Source organism: Sturnus vulgaris, chromosome 7 (genome assembly GCF_052056855.1).
Source record: "Sturnus vulgaris isolate bStuVul1 chromosome 7, bStuVul1.hap1, whole genome shotgun sequence".
Classification (NCBI taxonomy): Eukaryota; Metazoa; Chordata; class Aves; order Passeriformes; family Sturnidae; genus Sturnus; species Sturnus vulgaris.
Window position 1 is genome coordinate 5,915,179 of NC_142249.1, and position 16,260 is coordinate 5,931,438.

General features: G+C 43.4%; 1 protein-coding gene across 2 annotated transcripts in view; it reads left to right on the plus strand.

The window, feature by feature from the left end:
- Positions 1 to 3,083: 3,083 nt before the first annotated feature.
- ABCA12 (ATP binding cassette subfamily A member 12) overlaps positions 3,084 to 16,260 on the plus strand; it is a 60,265-nt gene continuing 47,088 nt past the window's right edge. The window contains exons 1-9 of one of the 2 annotated variants that reach the window (XM_088167478.1): positions 3,084 to 3,169; positions 3,259 to 3,368; positions 4,104 to 4,289; positions 5,097 to 5,275; positions 8,196 to 8,308; positions 9,403 to 9,499; positions 9,628 to 13,767; positions 14,366 to 14,481; positions 15,116 to 15,222. In XM_088167478.1, coding sequence (XP_088023604.1) covers positions 3,339 to 3,368; positions 4,104 to 4,289; positions 5,097 to 5,275; positions 8,196 to 8,308; positions 9,403 to 9,499; positions 9,628 to 13,767; positions 14,366 to 14,481; positions 15,116 to 15,222 — 4,968 coding nt within the window. In that variant the 5' untranslated portion in view covers positions 3,084 to 3,169; positions 3,259 to 3,338. Of the gene's footprint in view, positions 3,170 to 3,199; positions 3,369 to 4,103; positions 4,290 to 5,096; positions 5,276 to 8,195; positions 8,309 to 9,402; positions 9,500 to 9,627; positions 13,768 to 14,365; positions 14,482 to 15,115; positions 15,223 to 16,260 lie in introns of those variants that run through there. The other variant, XM_014881970.2, reaches the window with a different exon arrangement.

Sequence of the window (16,260 nt, forward strand, 5' to 3'; positions counted from 1 at the left end):
CACGAATGTCTGTGTGTATGAACAAGTTCGTCCATAACAGATATACCCCAAGTACCTGTTCTAACAGATGTCTGACACTTAGAAAAGAGAAATCAGCTGCAACTGGACACTTCAGAAATAATCACATTAGGGAAGGAATGTGTCCACTGATTCAGGCTTGAATCTCCTACTGAAGGGAATTTTACTCACTGAGAAAAGCCCTTCAGCTCACCCAGATCAAAGCAAAGGAACATTTTTTGCACGACTGTGGGTCAGGTCAGTGAAAAGACTTGCCCTCAGAGCAGCCCAGAATGCTGATGTGCCACTGAGAGGGATCAGTTCAGGATGCTTTGGCTGGAAGTTTGGATGTTAGTTCTGCAGCAACTGCTCTTTGAGCAGGTCCTCCAGGTGCCAGCCAGAATGGGTGTCCTCTCTGCAGGACATCAAATGTGTTGGGAAACACATGAAAATGCAGAAACAAGTTTTGCCCACAAAAGCACAGAGATTTGCAGTGTGGGGCTGGCTGGGCATGTTTTGTTGGAATGTCAGTTTGCTGAAATGGAAATGTTCAATGGGACCATTTCAATTTCTTGATGTTCCAGTTGAAGTCAAGTAGCATTTGCTTTGAGGCATGCCAGCCAGGATGGTTTCTAAGTGGTTTCTACATCTTGGCTGCCCAGTTCTGACAGATCCCTGGGGAACATGCCACGCTGAGGCCTGACTAAAAATCTGGCCTCAGAATGGCCCTGATTGTTCATCTTTGTTTTCAGGTGAGAGGCTGCTCCATAGTCAGAGTCTCAAAATCCCTCTTGGCCAGAGATTGAGAGTCTGAAGAGCTAAAATAGGCCCCACCAGAGAGCACATCAGGCAGTCCTGGGGTTGGTGGCTCCTTAAGGATCCTCCTTAGTGCAGAGGGGGTCATTTCCCAGGCCAAGTCAGTGGTCAGAATCTCTCCATGGGTAGGAAGGATGATTAGGGATGTGGCACAAGGTGAATCCTAATCAAATTCAAGGTCATACAGCAGAAGAGAGGAGAGAAGACAAAGCCACATGGGGATTGGATGCCTGGATTCCCAGCTCTGTTCCTCAGTGTCATTGTTTTTCCCTGGGCATATTAAACAATGGTTCATTTGGGGTATTGAAATGAAGAAATGGGAGCTTCTTGTGCCAAAGCTGGAGGTCTTCCATGGGTTTCAATAGCTACAAATCCTCCTTGCTTTCTGCTTTTGGTTTCTGAAAAGCTGTTTAGGAAATAAGTGGTTTTTCCTGCCAAATGAAAATCAAAGGATTTGGCCAGATTTTATATCAAGAACATGAGTCATTAACAAGCATCTTGAAGCCTCTTGATGCTTGAGGTTGTCTGTGGGGAGTATCATTACAGATATGTGGCCATACCTACCTTGTATGGTCAGTGTCAGCCTTGGTGTGTTCTGCAAGGAAAAACACCAGCTATTAAGTAGCCACAGCAAAACTAGCAGGATGCAGCAGAGTCTGAAACCTCAGGAAAAGGTTTCTTGGGAAGAGGAAGGCTCCAGATGAATAGGTGTGGCTCTGCCTCAGGTGCAGGATCCCCACTGGTGAGTTTGTCACAAAGTGTTTGAACTGTGGCCTTTCACTACATTAATATATTGTTTTGTAATATTCAGCTAATCCAGGCTGTTTTCTCCTCTCCCATTGTGCAACTCACTGAAGCTCTTGTTAAACTGTTTTATAACTTGCCCTAAAACTGTGTATTACCAGAGGTCAGCAGAGAAAATTGGCAAGGTTCTCACCTTTGATGCTGTTCCTTAGAGGCATTTACCAAAGTGTGCATGATGTGGTTGGCAGAAATTTCCCTTAAGAACAAGAAACCAAGTCCAAAACCAAGCTCAGCAACAACTTCTTCCACCCTTTTCTTCTGGAGTGGAATATTTGGGAAGGATAAGTAAGGTCCTGTTGTCTGGAAGGATTTCTTGGTAAGGCCATGCACTTTATAGCCATGGAGTTCTGTACTTTTGCCTCCAGAAGGAACCAGGCTTTTGCATAATCCAGATTTCAACACACCTGCCACGAAATCCAGCCACAGACACATTCTAAGTTAATTATAAAAAATTCTGGCAGTTACAGGTGTCTCATCTTTTTTTCTTTTTTTCTTCTTTTCTTCTTTCCCCCAGCAAGCGCAGGAGCTCGTCCAGCGTAGCCAAGGACAGGCAGCCATCACCATGGAGTGCAGAGGTTCCTGAAAGCAGGAATGCTTCACTGGGTAGGTTACTTGCTGCTCTGGGAAGTTCTGCTCTTTGAAGGCTGATCTTTTGAAGGTCTCTGGCCAGAGCTGCAATTCTTAGAGCACTGCTGAAATGATTTATGGGTTTCACAGAGGCACGTGACTGTGGCCATGTCATTAGTGTAAATTCTTGGGAACAAGTACAAGTAGCTGTCTGTAGAAAAGACTTTGGAATTTGGCCAAGAAACCAGGATTAAATGGTTGCACTTCACAGGAGCAATGCAAGATCACAGATTGATTGGACATTAATTAGAGACCTGGTATTTATGGAATATTGCCCTTTTGCTACCCACAAATTCTCCATAAACAGCTTATGATTTTTTTTTCAAATGCGTTTTTATCCACAGTTATCCAGCAAATAAGTTGTCTTCTGTGCCAGAGTGGATATTTATTGTTGGTGATGTTCTCCTCTGATGTGATTCTCTTTCCTGAAGGAACTTTCAGTCCGAAAGTTTCCATAAAATCATTACAATTATTATTTATTGATGGTAATGACTGGTACAGTCCGCAAGCCATCATGATGGATAGTCCTTTCTTCAGGGAGCTCAGGATGAAATGAATGATTACAGATTTGCATTTGCCTGTTCTGCTCCAGCCATTCACTGTTCCAATTAGCATTCCTGCCAGCACCCTCTGTGGTGCACAGACAGAAAAAGGCAGAATGCAAAAGGGACCAAGTGCAGAGGCGTGGGGAGGGGGAAAAGTAAATCAATGAACAGTTATGGGAACTATTGACTCATGTTGATGGTCAGGGAGGAATTCAGTTCTACATTTTATTTTTTTAAAAATTTTAAAATGATAGGTCATGGCCCCATATAACAAATTACGGCGTCATCCAGAATTAAATTATATCAGAAAAAACCCTAAAGTACTTAGAGGATGCCATTGGCTGTACCTTTGGAAACAGATTGATAATGCACCCAAAGCTGTAGGTAGCTGTCCTGTGTCCTGGTTTTATGTAGAAAAGAGATTTTAAAAGACATAAGTAAAATACAGTGTTTCAAACTGTTATTGCAGCATTTGGGGATTTGGTATCTTATGGAGAGAAAAACCCTCAGAATATTTCAGCACCATCCAACTTGACTTCCAGAACCCACATGTTCAACAACATCCTCAGTTTTGGGAAGGTAAGTCTGTATTTGCATAATAGCTGAGTGTGTATCCTCATATTAAAAGAATTAGAAGCTCAAAGTACCAAAACACAGCTTTTATTACTTTAGGATCTCCCCTATTATGTGTTATATTTCCTTTTTTTTTTTGGGAACAGTGATTGTGGGTCGATTTTTAAGCTTTGTGATGAGTTTTTTATCCTCTAGGCAGAAACCAGGCAAACCTTGAGGCATAATACCGTGAAATACAAAATATAGTCACACACAATAAACACTCTGAGATACTTTGTTCAGAACTTGTGTGAGTTAAGATGTTTGCAGTATATTTTCTTTCTTATGAAATTAAAGATACGATGTCACAGGCCTTGACATTCAAGGATTTATTTGCCCATGATAGTCCTGCAGTGGCATCAGAGGTGCTGTGTATTTATTGTATAGGTATTTAATATTTATAGAATCTATTCCTTTGTAGTAGAAATCTGTTACAATGTAATGGACACTGCTTTTGTGTTTCGGTGTCAAGGCCCACAAACACTTTTGTGAACATTTCTCTTTGTAATAGATGAGGAATTGGAGGGGTTTTAGTGACACTGTTCAGCTGTTAGAATTCTGTCTACATGCAAGTACTGTAATCACAATGCTTTTCTGATATTCCTGCTGTCCCTTAAAAAAAGTCTCATCACTGCATTTAGAACCATCCCAAATATACAGTATTGCTTTACAGCTACCCTGAATGTTTTGTTGTCCTTTCAGAACCAGCCCCAGCACTCCACTGCAGGGACCCTCAGGGCCCTGCTGTGCCAGGTCCTGTCACGGTACCTGGCACATCCCGGTGCCACGGGAGGGAGCATGGCAGCCAACATCCACCACACCTTCTGCTCCACCAACTCATCACTTCTGGAGTCCTTTGCCCAGGAGTTCAGGACCCAGCTCTCCCAGGTGAGTGCCTGGGACCTCCCCTGGGGACTGCAGCTGGGAGCTGTGGCAGTTCACACAGTCAGGCAGGGTTTGGGAGCTACAGCACGGCCCCTCGTGGGCAGGAGTTGCTCATCTCTGTGCCTAAGTAGGGCACAGTGAGGCTGAGTTAATTCTTGTGCATGGGCTTAGCCCAAAGACCTCCAAGCTGAGTGGAAAGCCAAGCATCATCCAGTCACCAACTCATGGCCACTAAAGGTTCTCACCACGCCTGGGCCTTGCTTCTCTTGTTTGCCCTTCTGCAGTGGCAGGTCAATGGAACAGGGTGAGGATGTGGTGTAAATAAGAATGTTTAAACCTTGGGAAGGCAATAAATTTAATTGTGTATTACCTCAGCAGTATAACTTCATCCAGTGACTCCTGCATCTGATCCAACAATTCATGATTGAAGCAGTACTTGTCTTTGGGAAAGCAATATAATTAAAGCAAATTAATCCTTTAAAGATAAAGCCGCCGCCTTCTTTTTTTTTTTTCTTTGCCAAGGTTAGGATTGATATTAATTTTCTTGTATTGCTTAGTCTTTGGACTCTTTAGGACATTGTGAATCGTAGGGCTTGTCTGAACAGAGAATTTATTGTACAACCTGGGTTTGAAGGTAAAACACAGTCACACTCTCAGTTATTGCCTGTCCTTTGAATGTATTGTTTGCAGACTTGCATGCAAGTGCAGTGCCAGCTGAGAAACATAAAAAGACTCCCCAGCAGCAAGGCTTCTGGTTATTAAATAATTTCTTCTGGTTCTTAAATAATTTCTTACATTTTATTTGTAAAGGTGGAGCTCAACCCACAGTACCAGGAGACCTTTGTCAAGGAAATTGTCTCATTTCTGACACTCATCTCCCAAGTGCAGAATGACACCTCCCTGTGGCACCTGCTCTTACTGGCCCCACATGTGTTTCAGGACAACATGCATCTGCGAGACATAAATGTTTTCCTTCAGAATCCAAGCAGGTAAAACAGAGAAAATGGCAGGAGAAGCACTGAAAGCTGGTGGGTTTGTGTACTGACCTCTAAGGACATCACCTCTCCTCTTGGAAGAAAGGTGTTACCTTAAAAGCATGATTTGTTTGGGGAAAGATGCAGCTCCATGCTAATGCATCTCTAAAGGTGTCTGTGGACTGTGAGCAGCGTGTTGTTTTTCAGTGACTCTTGTGTTATTCTTTTAATGGGAACTTGGTATAAACTCTGGAGTTTTCTCCCAGCCTGTTCAGAGGCACTGTCATGCCCTTGTGCAGATAGAAAAGCTGGTGAGTCACAGCCACTGCCTTTGGTGGAAGCAAAACCCTCTTGGCTGGATAAAGAAAGCAGCCAGCTGCTTTTTTCCAGAAAAGCACAGAGCCAAGTTCAGGTTGCTTTGGAACACCTCAAGCACTTGCAGAGGAGCCATAATGTTGTTTTTTAAAATTGATTAACTAATCTACTGCTGGTTTAATCTTTCAAGACTGGTCCCGAGAAAGCAGAGAAGAGAGGGAGCCTGGTTTTCTTTTCTACCATATGAGCTTTAACATGTCTGACTAGAAGAAGGAAGTGCCAGTTATGTACTTGCTCAGTGGTTGTATGACAAACAGAGCTGGCTTAACTGCGTTATTTAAGTGTACTGAAATATTTGATTCAGTTCACACCTAGGACAATACACATTTCTTAAATGGGCTTAGCCTTGAAATCCGTTTCCTGCACTGTAGTTTGGCTAAACTCTCCCTGATCTCCAGAGGGCTTGAGTTACTCAAGATTAAGGGACTCTGTTCCAAGTCATCTTCTGGATGTGTGACTGACCCTGCTATAAAATATTCTGGATAGTCCAATTATTACATTACATAGAGGACACCAAGAAACTGAATGGCTTCAGACTGCTTTTTGTTTTTGTCTTGCATACATGAGCAAGACAAACACCTTGGGTTAAGGTCTCATAAGAAGTTGTAGAAGCTTTGCCACTTTGATTGCACCCAGTGAGAGATACTCACTTTTGATCACTGGTGTGTTGCTGAGGCACTTAAAAACCTGTACATTTAATATCAAGGTAATTTTCCATGCTGCATTGTGAGACCCATGTGTAAGCTGTAATGGCCTTATCCTTAGAGGAGTCAGTAGCAGTGTGGCAAGAATTGTAATTTTATTCAGAAGCATTTTGTTCATGCTGCTGTTTCAGTCACAGGATTATTACATTTGTTTGCATTTACTGGCTTGCAAAAACCAGCCTGAGAAGCAGCCCTGTTGGAGTGCCCAGGGAGAATTAATACTGACTGTGCTGCTCTGCTTTGCTCTACAGCTGCAGAGCTGGGTGAAGTTATCACAGGCACGACAAAGAGGGACATAGAATTTCATCACCAGAACTGTGCAGTGCCTTTATGCCTGGCATCTGGCACTGTAAATGCATGAGTAAAGAGTTATTGCAAAGAGATTGCACAAATAGTACTTTTAATGATGCTTACAAAAGCACATCTTAGCGAGCCTGGCCACGTCTCTCTTACTCAGGCAGGACTGAACTCCTAAAGAAGTGCTGTACAGGGAATTTTTAGTTGTTGTAGAAATATGAAGGTATAGAAAGAAAGAACTTTTTCCCATTGTAGCATCTGTATTAACCAACTGATAAACACCACCAGTGTGAAACAGTAACTTCCAACTCATGAATCCTATAGAAAATTTAGCAGCAAATCTTATTACCCACAGAAACCTGTTTTGCAAACTGATTTCACAAATGTTCCTGTTTGTTGCTGTAAGATAGTTTTTCAGCTAAGCACATAAGCTGAGCTTTTTCTTCACAGCCAAAGTCTGCAGAAGCCTGCAAGACTGAAATAAAAGGGCAGCAACAACACTTGTTTCCATGTTTGCTGCCTTCTGATCTGCGTGATGTGCATCCATTTTTGGCAAGCATGTGCCTGTCTCCTCCTTGGCTCTGCCATTGCTCAGCTAAATATGTCATTTATAACTGAGTTTCTTCCCCTCTAAGACTCTTACAAGCACATCTGCAGAATGAAAATGATGAGCACCAAGCCCACGAAGCCTGCATGGAGACATTATGTTAAATTAGGAGAGACGAGATCCCCGGTGCTCTGTTCTCAGTAGCAGCCCGTTCCCACAGATCACTATGTATTTATTCATGCCACTGAGATCAGCCCAGCCAGGTTCTTTGTGTATAACTGCACAACTTCAGATGGAGCATTTCAGTGACCCCACAACTACAATGAAGGCTGCTCTTTATACAGGAGGAAAAAAAAAAGGGACTAAAAATCACAGTGAAGTTTTCAGTAACCTGTACACCTGAGCAGGCAGCCCTTTAAATGAGTTCTTCTGTGATACAATATGCCTGATTATCAGCTTGTTCCTTCCTAAGACTGAAAAACATTCCTTGCTTCCCTGTCAGCCTGGCTATTACAGCATAAAAAAGGGAAGAAGGAGAATTGGAAATGGCAACAGTTATTTGTGATTGCTTCTTCCTTCCACAGATGTTCTTCCCCCTGGGATTCCTGCTTTCCCTGGAGCCTTGTCTCCTTGGTTCTTGGGGGTTTTAGGAAGAAATTCCCCTGAAGCAGTGAATCACATGACTGGTGTGTCACCTTGGTGTTTTCTGAGACCTGCTGGCTGGATTTTAGTGACTGTAGATTTTACATAACTCTCTGGAAAAGTGCACCAAATGAGTGCCACACGTGTGTTTGTGCTAATACTCCACCGTGGCTTTCCCATCAAAGCCCCCGGTGTTTGTATCTTATGCATGATCAAACAAATATTTTAAAATAGAGGTGATGTCTTGTCTGTCAGACATTTTAAGAATGATAGGCTGTACTCCAGCTGTTTCCTATTAGAACATTTGTTTTATCTCTTCTCATAAACCTGTAACCACAATTTATTTTCCTTTCCCCCCCACCTCTTTCAGTGTTGTGCTGGCAGCTCAGAATGTCTCTGCATCTCTTTTGAGTGATGATAGATTTGAAACTGTTCAGAATGAGGTTACAGATTCTCCACATTCCCTGAACTGCTTGGAGCAAGGTAAGACTCCTCCATTGAGCCCTATCTCTGCTGAAAACCTGTGGTGCTGAGGAGAAGCAAACTGCAGGCTAATAAGTAACCATACAGATTGCACACTGTTCAGGGCTCAGCATAATGGATTCTTCCTTCAGCTTTTTACAAACGTGAATAAAGTTCCTCATTTCAAATGGAAAAGTAAAAAGGCTTGGGTTTGTCAGTAGACAATGAATTAACATGAGTTTGCAGCCTCAGTGGAAATGGGGAGCAGTAATGTTTTACCTTGATTTGCTTTTTTTGGGGGGGGGTGATGTCAAAATCTGCCTCTGGTTGTGGACTCTTGTCAAACACAGCTTGGTGTTTCAAGGCAGGGGCTGGGGCTGGGCTGCACATGAGCTGTTTATATCCAGATGAGCCAGTCCTTTAAATCCCTGTCCCTTCCAGCTGAGATAGTCCTAGATACCCCCTATAACTGGGGGTCTGTGAGCAGGCAAGGGAAAGGAACAGCAACTCAATGCCGTAAGGGGATTCAGTTCTGCAAGGGACAGATGGGGATTGCTGTCCCTTCTTTACTTGTTTTGCAGAGACTGTGGAATTTGAGGTGGGTAAGAAGAAAGATGAGGTGGGCAAGTAGGGAAAACATGGAAAGTGGCTGGTGAGAGGACTGGACACACAAGGGATATCAAGATGAGTGTAAATGGTGGTGGGAGACATAAATGGTGCTGCAGACAGAGCTTATATGTGAGCACTAAAAAAGCAACCTTAAATGAAGGGAAAAAAAAGCATAATAAATAGTTGGCCACCTTACTGTGCATTACTGACAGCAAAGTGCTCCTAAAGCAGGAGGAGACCTCTGTTAGCATCCAGATCACAGGAGCATTGCATTGTTCCTGAAAGTCATTTCTAGGATGCCAGGCTGCATCCTCACTTCCCTCAAAAGGCCAGGAAGAGTTCCACCCCAAAAGAACACTCAGATTTGTAACCAGTATATTGTGGCTTTTGGTAGGAGCCTAATTTCATATGTGCATGTTATTGTGGATTGATTTGCCATTATAGCACTTCTCAGGTTCCAGAATTACATGATCTTTACTAATATGCTCTTCACATTTTTGTTGTAGATAAAGCAAGAAGTTGGGTGACCAGATTTATTTGTAATTCCTTTGTTCACTGGAAAGACAATCACACTTTAGTATCTGAATTGGAAGAAGTTCTGAGGTGAGACATTAGCTAAAGGGATATTACTAACAGTGTAATTCAAATCTATGATCTTTGCTCTAAATCACTTTACATTTCCACTTGCATTGATTTCATATTCACTAAAACACTTTTTTGTTCCCCTCCAGAAAAATAAAGTCACCAGAGATTGGTGGAAAGCACTCCAAGAGGTCCATTAATTCAGATGATTTAGAAGCCATACAAAAGCATCTACATCGTTTAAAAGGCTTTGAGGAAAAAATGAATAGAAGTGAATTAAAAAGCTTAAATCTATTCAGAAATTTGAAGAATGAAACATTACAGAAATTGTATGCATTTCTTGAACTGGGAATGAATCCACATCATGATAATAAATTAAAGGAACCATATAATAAGGAAATAATTGATGAAATCTATAACTTCACATCACCGCAATTACAGAGCGACTTTATTGGGACTTCCATTCTCAATACAATGACCCAGTGGCAAGAAATTCAGAGGGCTTTAAAATTAGCTACAATGCTTTGGAATCCAGCTCTCCTAAATGATTCTAATTTTAGTACATTGCAAACTAAGGATGCTCTCAAAACGTTGCTCTCCACAAGCATTCCATCACTTCTGGAAGGTCTCAGAGACCTTTTGAACGGAATGCAAGAAATCCCATCTGAGTTTTCTGATGATCTGCTTGAGCCTGAGTCCTACAGAAACTTCCCAGAGCAGCTCCTAGCTCTCCAGAGGATGTTTCTTAGAAAGACAGGCACAAATGTAGGTTATCAGTACCTCCTGCTGCCTGTGTTTGAGCTGATGAGGGGCGTAGAGAAGTCCATGGGTGAGGCCTGGTGGGATGAGTTGAACATCTACTGGCGCCTTGGGGAGAAGCTGAGATCCATGAAGTGGAATAACACAGCCATTGTAGCCTATGGGCAGTTCTTGGAGGTGTTAGAAAGCCATTTGCAAAAGCTGAATAATAAATCAAGTGGTGTCTTCAGTGAAGAATTGGATCAGCTGTCAGAATTGATAACAGCCGTGTTTAAAGAGTTTGGGGAAAGCCCTGGAGTAGCCAATATCTCACAAGTCACTCAAGCCATCCAAAAGACATTGAACATATTAAAAGACTTACAGCTGAATTATAATGTCAGCACATTAAAATCTATAGATCTTTTCTTTAATTTTAACAATAAAACCTTGGAGAGCTTGTCTGAACTTGTGAGAACAGGAATGAAAATCCTTCATCATACAAGTGTCAGTGAAGATTCCAGTGAAGACATAATTAACCCTATCTATAATTTAACACATCTTCTACTGCAGGAGTTCAGCCAGTCTCCCTCACAGCACAATACCTCACTACAGGCAAAAATCTGTGAGTTCCTTCATGTAGCCTTGGGTCCTTTCCTTGAGAACAGCAGCAATGGCTACAGGACACTCCAGAATTGCTCCTTTGAAGATCTGCTCAATGTAGCTCTTGAGGTGCTGTTTGAAAATGCCACTCTAAGGGAGGCCTCAGCCAAGAGCCCCTGCAAGCCCCTCTTGGATTCCTTGGGCATGGAAGGTGGGACAGGGAGCAATGCCACCTTCACCAGGGTGTTCCAGCTGGCCATGAGCAACCTGAAAGTGTCCTCAGAGTTTGCTGCTGCCTACAACAACAGCAGGCAGCGATTTTTCAAGGAGCTGTCTTGCCTCACCCGAGCTCTGAATTTCTCTCTGAGTTTCCTTTCCAAATTAAACCTTGTCTCTGAGCTGGGCAACTCGTGGCTCCAGGAGAAGGTGAGAGCTCTGAGTGCAGCCACGGAGGGGCTGGTGCAGGGTGATGCCTCGTGCCCCATGCCAGCCCAGGATGTGGGTGATGTGTCCCCATCCCAGCTTTTGAACCTGCTCCTTCCTGCCCTGCTGAATGAAACAGTGCTGAGCTCCCTGAATTCCTCTGACAGCTCAGCAGGCTGGGATGGGCTGCCTGTGTTTTTCCTCCTGTCACCACCTGCTTCCATGAGGAACAGCAGTCTCTATGAGCTGCTGCAGGTGGGCAGAGCTGCTTCCAGCCAGCCCGAATGGGGACACTTCTCCCGGCTGTGGCGTGCCACTGGCAGCCTGCTGACCTCCAAATGGAGCCTAACAGAAGTGGATGAATATGTGGAACTCCTGCAAATTATGAAGAAAGCTCTGATCCTCGTGGACTTTGGGGTAGCTCCTGCAAAAGCATTGGTGCATCAGATCTTTCATAATTCTACTGAAGCAATTAAATCCTCAGATCTGAGTGATTTGTATAGTTCATTAAAACTCTCTTTCACCTCAACTTCTGCCACAGACAGCACACTGGACTTGGAAAGAATCTTTCAAGAAATACTTCCTCTGTATGAAGGGGGTGGTGAAGGATTGTTCTACACTAATCCCTATGGAAAAGAAAATCAAGATGTTCTGACTATGGCTGCATTGATTTGGAATGAGATAATTTTAAACAGGACTCATTTTAATACAGAGAATGCATGGGAGGTTGTCAAAATGATTGCACTCGATGCAATCTCGCTTGAAGACATTGAAAATTATCTCAGCACAAATGAAAAAGTGTCATCATTATTTTCTGAATTCTTGTTGACCCCCGGAACTTCTGAAAATTTTGCAGAGCACCTTCTGTCCCTTGAGCAGCTTCTTGGTGCCATGGCAAAGGTGAATACCAGTGATCATTATCTGCTGATCTCTTCTTTGTCTGAGCTGATGCAGAAACTCCCTCCTGGAAGGCAGGAAAATGAACTTGGTGCTTTCTGGCACATTGCTGAAGGTCTCCAGTCGTTGAACTGGAATAGTACAGACAGTCTCACTGCTCAGTCACTTCTAGAAATGCTGCAAAATCTGCTAAATATGATGAAAAACGACTCCAGTCTTCCTTTCAGTAAGGAACTGAAGCAGCTGCTAAACTTTGCATCCTCCATCTTTGAGCTGTATGATGAAGAAGACTCCAGGGGAACCAATATCTCCATGTACTTGCAGGCCATGCAGAGGGGTATCTCAGCTTTGAAAGGTTTGCAGGAAAGGTATAACATCAGTGAACTTGAATCTATCAGCCTGGTACTTGATTCTTACAGTAACTATACCCAGAGACTGATGGAAATTTGGAGAGCAGGAATGAAAGTTCTTCATGACACCAACTTAAACAAAACATTGGAGGAAAAAATGGACATTGTCTATAATTTCTCACAATTGCTGCTGCAGGAGTTCATCCAGTCTCCCTCACAGGACAATACCTCACTACAGGCAAAAATTTGGGAGTTCCTTCATGTAGCCTTGGGTCCTTTCCTTGAGAACAGCAGCAATGGCTACAGGACACTCCAGAATTGCTCCTTTGAAGATCTGCTCAATGTAGCCCTTGAGGTGCTGTTTGAAAATGCCACTCTAAGGGAGGCCTCAGCCAGGAGCCCCTGCAAGCCCCTCTTGGATTTCTTGGGCATGGAAGGTGGGACAGGGAGCAATGCCACCTTCACCAGGGTGTTCCAGCTGGCCATGAGCAACCTGAAAGTGTCCTCAGAGTTTGCTGCTGCCTACAACAACAGCAGGCAGCGATTTTTCAAGGAGCTGTCTTGCCTCACCCGAGCTCTGAATTTCTCTCTGAGTTTCCTTTCCAAGTTAAACCTTGTCTCTGAGCTGGGCAACTCGTGGCTCCAGGAGAAGGTGAGAGCTCTGAGTGCAGCCACGGAGGGGCTGGTGCAGGGTGATGCCTCGTGCCCCATGCCAGCCCAGGATGTGGGTGATGTGTCCCCATCCCAGCTTTTGAACCTGCTCCTTCCTGCCCTGCTGAATGAAACAGTGCTGAGCTCCCTGAATTCCTCTGACAGCTCAGCAGGCTGGGATAACCTGGCCATGCTCTCCAGGGTGGCACAGGATGAGCTCCAGAACCTGCTGCAGAGGCTCCAGGGCACCTTCAACCTCACTGAAGGCAATTATTACACAAGTGTCTGGCATGTGTTTGGCAGCTTCCTCAGCACCAAAAAGGATCCAACAGAAGGAGCTTCCCTTGCAAGGCTGTTGGAAGCAGTGGCAAGCGACTCTGCCAGTGATCTGTCAGCTCTGGAAATCACAGAAGCCACCCTCTATATTCTCAAGGAGCTGAACATCTCTGGCCTGCTAAATGAATTTAATATAAGTTCCAGCTCAGCTTTTCTCTCCAACAAAACCAGCTTTGACAGTGTGATTGATATAGTTGCTCACCACTTCACTGTCGTGGCAGAAACCTTTTACAACAAGACCCTGCCTTGGACCCTGAGTGACCACACTCTGTCCCCAGCCAGCTTGATCACACGGTGAGTTTGGGTTGTGGGTGTTGTAATTCCATGGGTGGGCTGTGACCATCATTCTCATTCCAGCATGAGAAGTATGGAATTTTCGTCCAGTGGAAGAACCTAAGCCTGCACTCACTGTAATTTAGGACACAAAGTATAATGTGGGTTAAAGTGAAGAAGAGGAATCTTCTCCTTGAGCTGAATGTACAGCTAAAAGTCAGATTTACAAAAAATTTTGTGTGTTGGCACGTATCAATGCACAGTGGAACAGAGTCCTGAAGGAGTCTCACCACCTGTGTTAGGCTCTTCCTTTGTGGGATGACTCTCTAATTTTTGATCCTCAGTCTCCCTTAGGTGTGACTTTCCATCTATATAATGCATCCATCACATAGATGTGAACTTTTCAAGTGTGTTTTGAGAGTGAATGACAGCTTTGGGAAATAACAGCAAAAAACTGATGGAATAAAACTGGGAGGGTACCCACTTAGGAGAGATGGCTTTCATCTGGAATTTCTGTTTACTCTGCCAAGGAACAGCATCCACAGCTGACAGGTTGCTCACTAATATATACCTTGTTTTTGAAAGAGAAGCTGATTTAAATTCCTATCTTATTTTTCAGATTTCTGTTTTTAGAATTTGAAAACACCATCTTGCAGATGACAGCAAATAACAGTTATAACCCTTACCTGATGTGTTTAATAAATGCCGTGGAAGCTGAAGATGGGGAATTGACAGGTGATCAAGGTTTCATTAACTCTGAGGGGCCTCAGCTGCAATGTGTCCTGCTTGTGTTTTGTCTAATGGTGGGAAGGAATGGTGCTGCATGGTTTTATCTGCTGGGGATTATGTGAGACCTGGGGAAGCCAGACTCGGGTTTGGTTTGAGTTATGTCACATTGTGATTATGAGTTTCCATGCCAGTCTCTCCAGAAGGCACATTTCCTCTTCTCAGTGTGATGACAGGTTGCTGACACTCACACAAAGCAATCTTTACCAATAGAAACCTCTTTCCCTTCACAGCTTTGTGTAGCTGTAATATGACAGCAGTTATTTCTCAGAGTTAACATGGTCTTTCACACAGATACTCATAATTTGTGCTTATTGTAATACCTGACAGGTTTTACCTGTGCACCAGTTGCCAGGATGGGATGGATTTCACTAGGAACAGAGCACTTACTTGAATTCAATCCATTATAACCCAAATTACAATTTAGGCCTTGCTCTGTGATTTCAGAGGTCCTCAGCTGTGAGAGTTTGGTGGAAAGTAGCTATGCTCAGTTGGCCTCACAATAAAAGTGCTGATATTCCCATCTGTGAAGTTTCTGGCATTTTTGTCTGGAGTAACTATTGTTTTTTTTTCCCCTGCACAGAAAACATCACACTGCTTTTGAAGCAAACTCATCTGAAAAAGGACTCTTTTATGCAAAATAATACCTCTGAGAAACATTCATCCATACCAGAGCTCCTGAAGCTAAAAGTGAGTCTGCTTAAAATGCTGACTTGAAGGACATCCTGCAGTGATACATGAATGTGCAATGATAGTTTTGAAAAACAGCATATGGAAAAAAGTTTTCTTAAGAGAACAGCTGATAAAAACTAGGACTAAAACTCTGTTTTCTGCCTGCTGCCTATATTTGAAGGTCACTTGTAAACTGGGTTGAGGAACTCGTTCTTTTATCTGTCCCTACTGAGTGTACACCCGTTTTTCAGAGCAAGCAGAGGTGTTCCTGTCCTCCCATGTGCTGGGTAGGTTGGTTCTGTTTTCCACCAGCTGTCCCAGAAGGATGAGCACTGCAGAGATGGCCAGTGGCAGCATATTCCTCAGTGCACCAGTAGTTCTAAAGTTCAGTATATTGAGACTTACTGAAGCACCTTGCAGAGCTGAGATCATTCTGGGATGCCTCAGCTTCACTTGAGGGAGGAGTTCTCAAAGGAACAGATAGGGATTGGATACCTCTGCTCTGCTGAAAATCCATGGAATTGTGCACTCCTAATTGGCAGTTAGAAGCATGACTAACTGGGTTACTGCTGTGCCTAAGGAGCTGTACCAACACCCAGGCTGGCTAGAGTCAAGTCCCCACATGCAACTCTGGCCCCAGATGTCTCACAACACCAGAATGGCTTCTGAGATTAAACACCACTATTGATTCCTGGAGTTCCCTCACCAGCTTTGGGTTTGGCAATACCTCATTTAAATAAAATGCTTCTTAGCCCATGCATTCATGACTGCACTAATAGCATGCCTGCACTTTAGTCTATTGCTCCATATGAGAAATAGCATTTAAAAGTCCTTTTAAAAAAATACAGCACTATGCAATGTTGTTGCTGTGTAATATATCTGTAACAATAATATGATGAGCCTCAGAGTGACAGGTACTTAAAGGCATAAACCTGAAAATAATTCTTCCCATAAGAGCCTGATAATGTAAATAATGATGTCAGACAAGAGGGAAGCCCATAATAGCAAAGGACTATAATTTACACGGGTTGGCAGATGAGGAAGCTCTGACTTCTG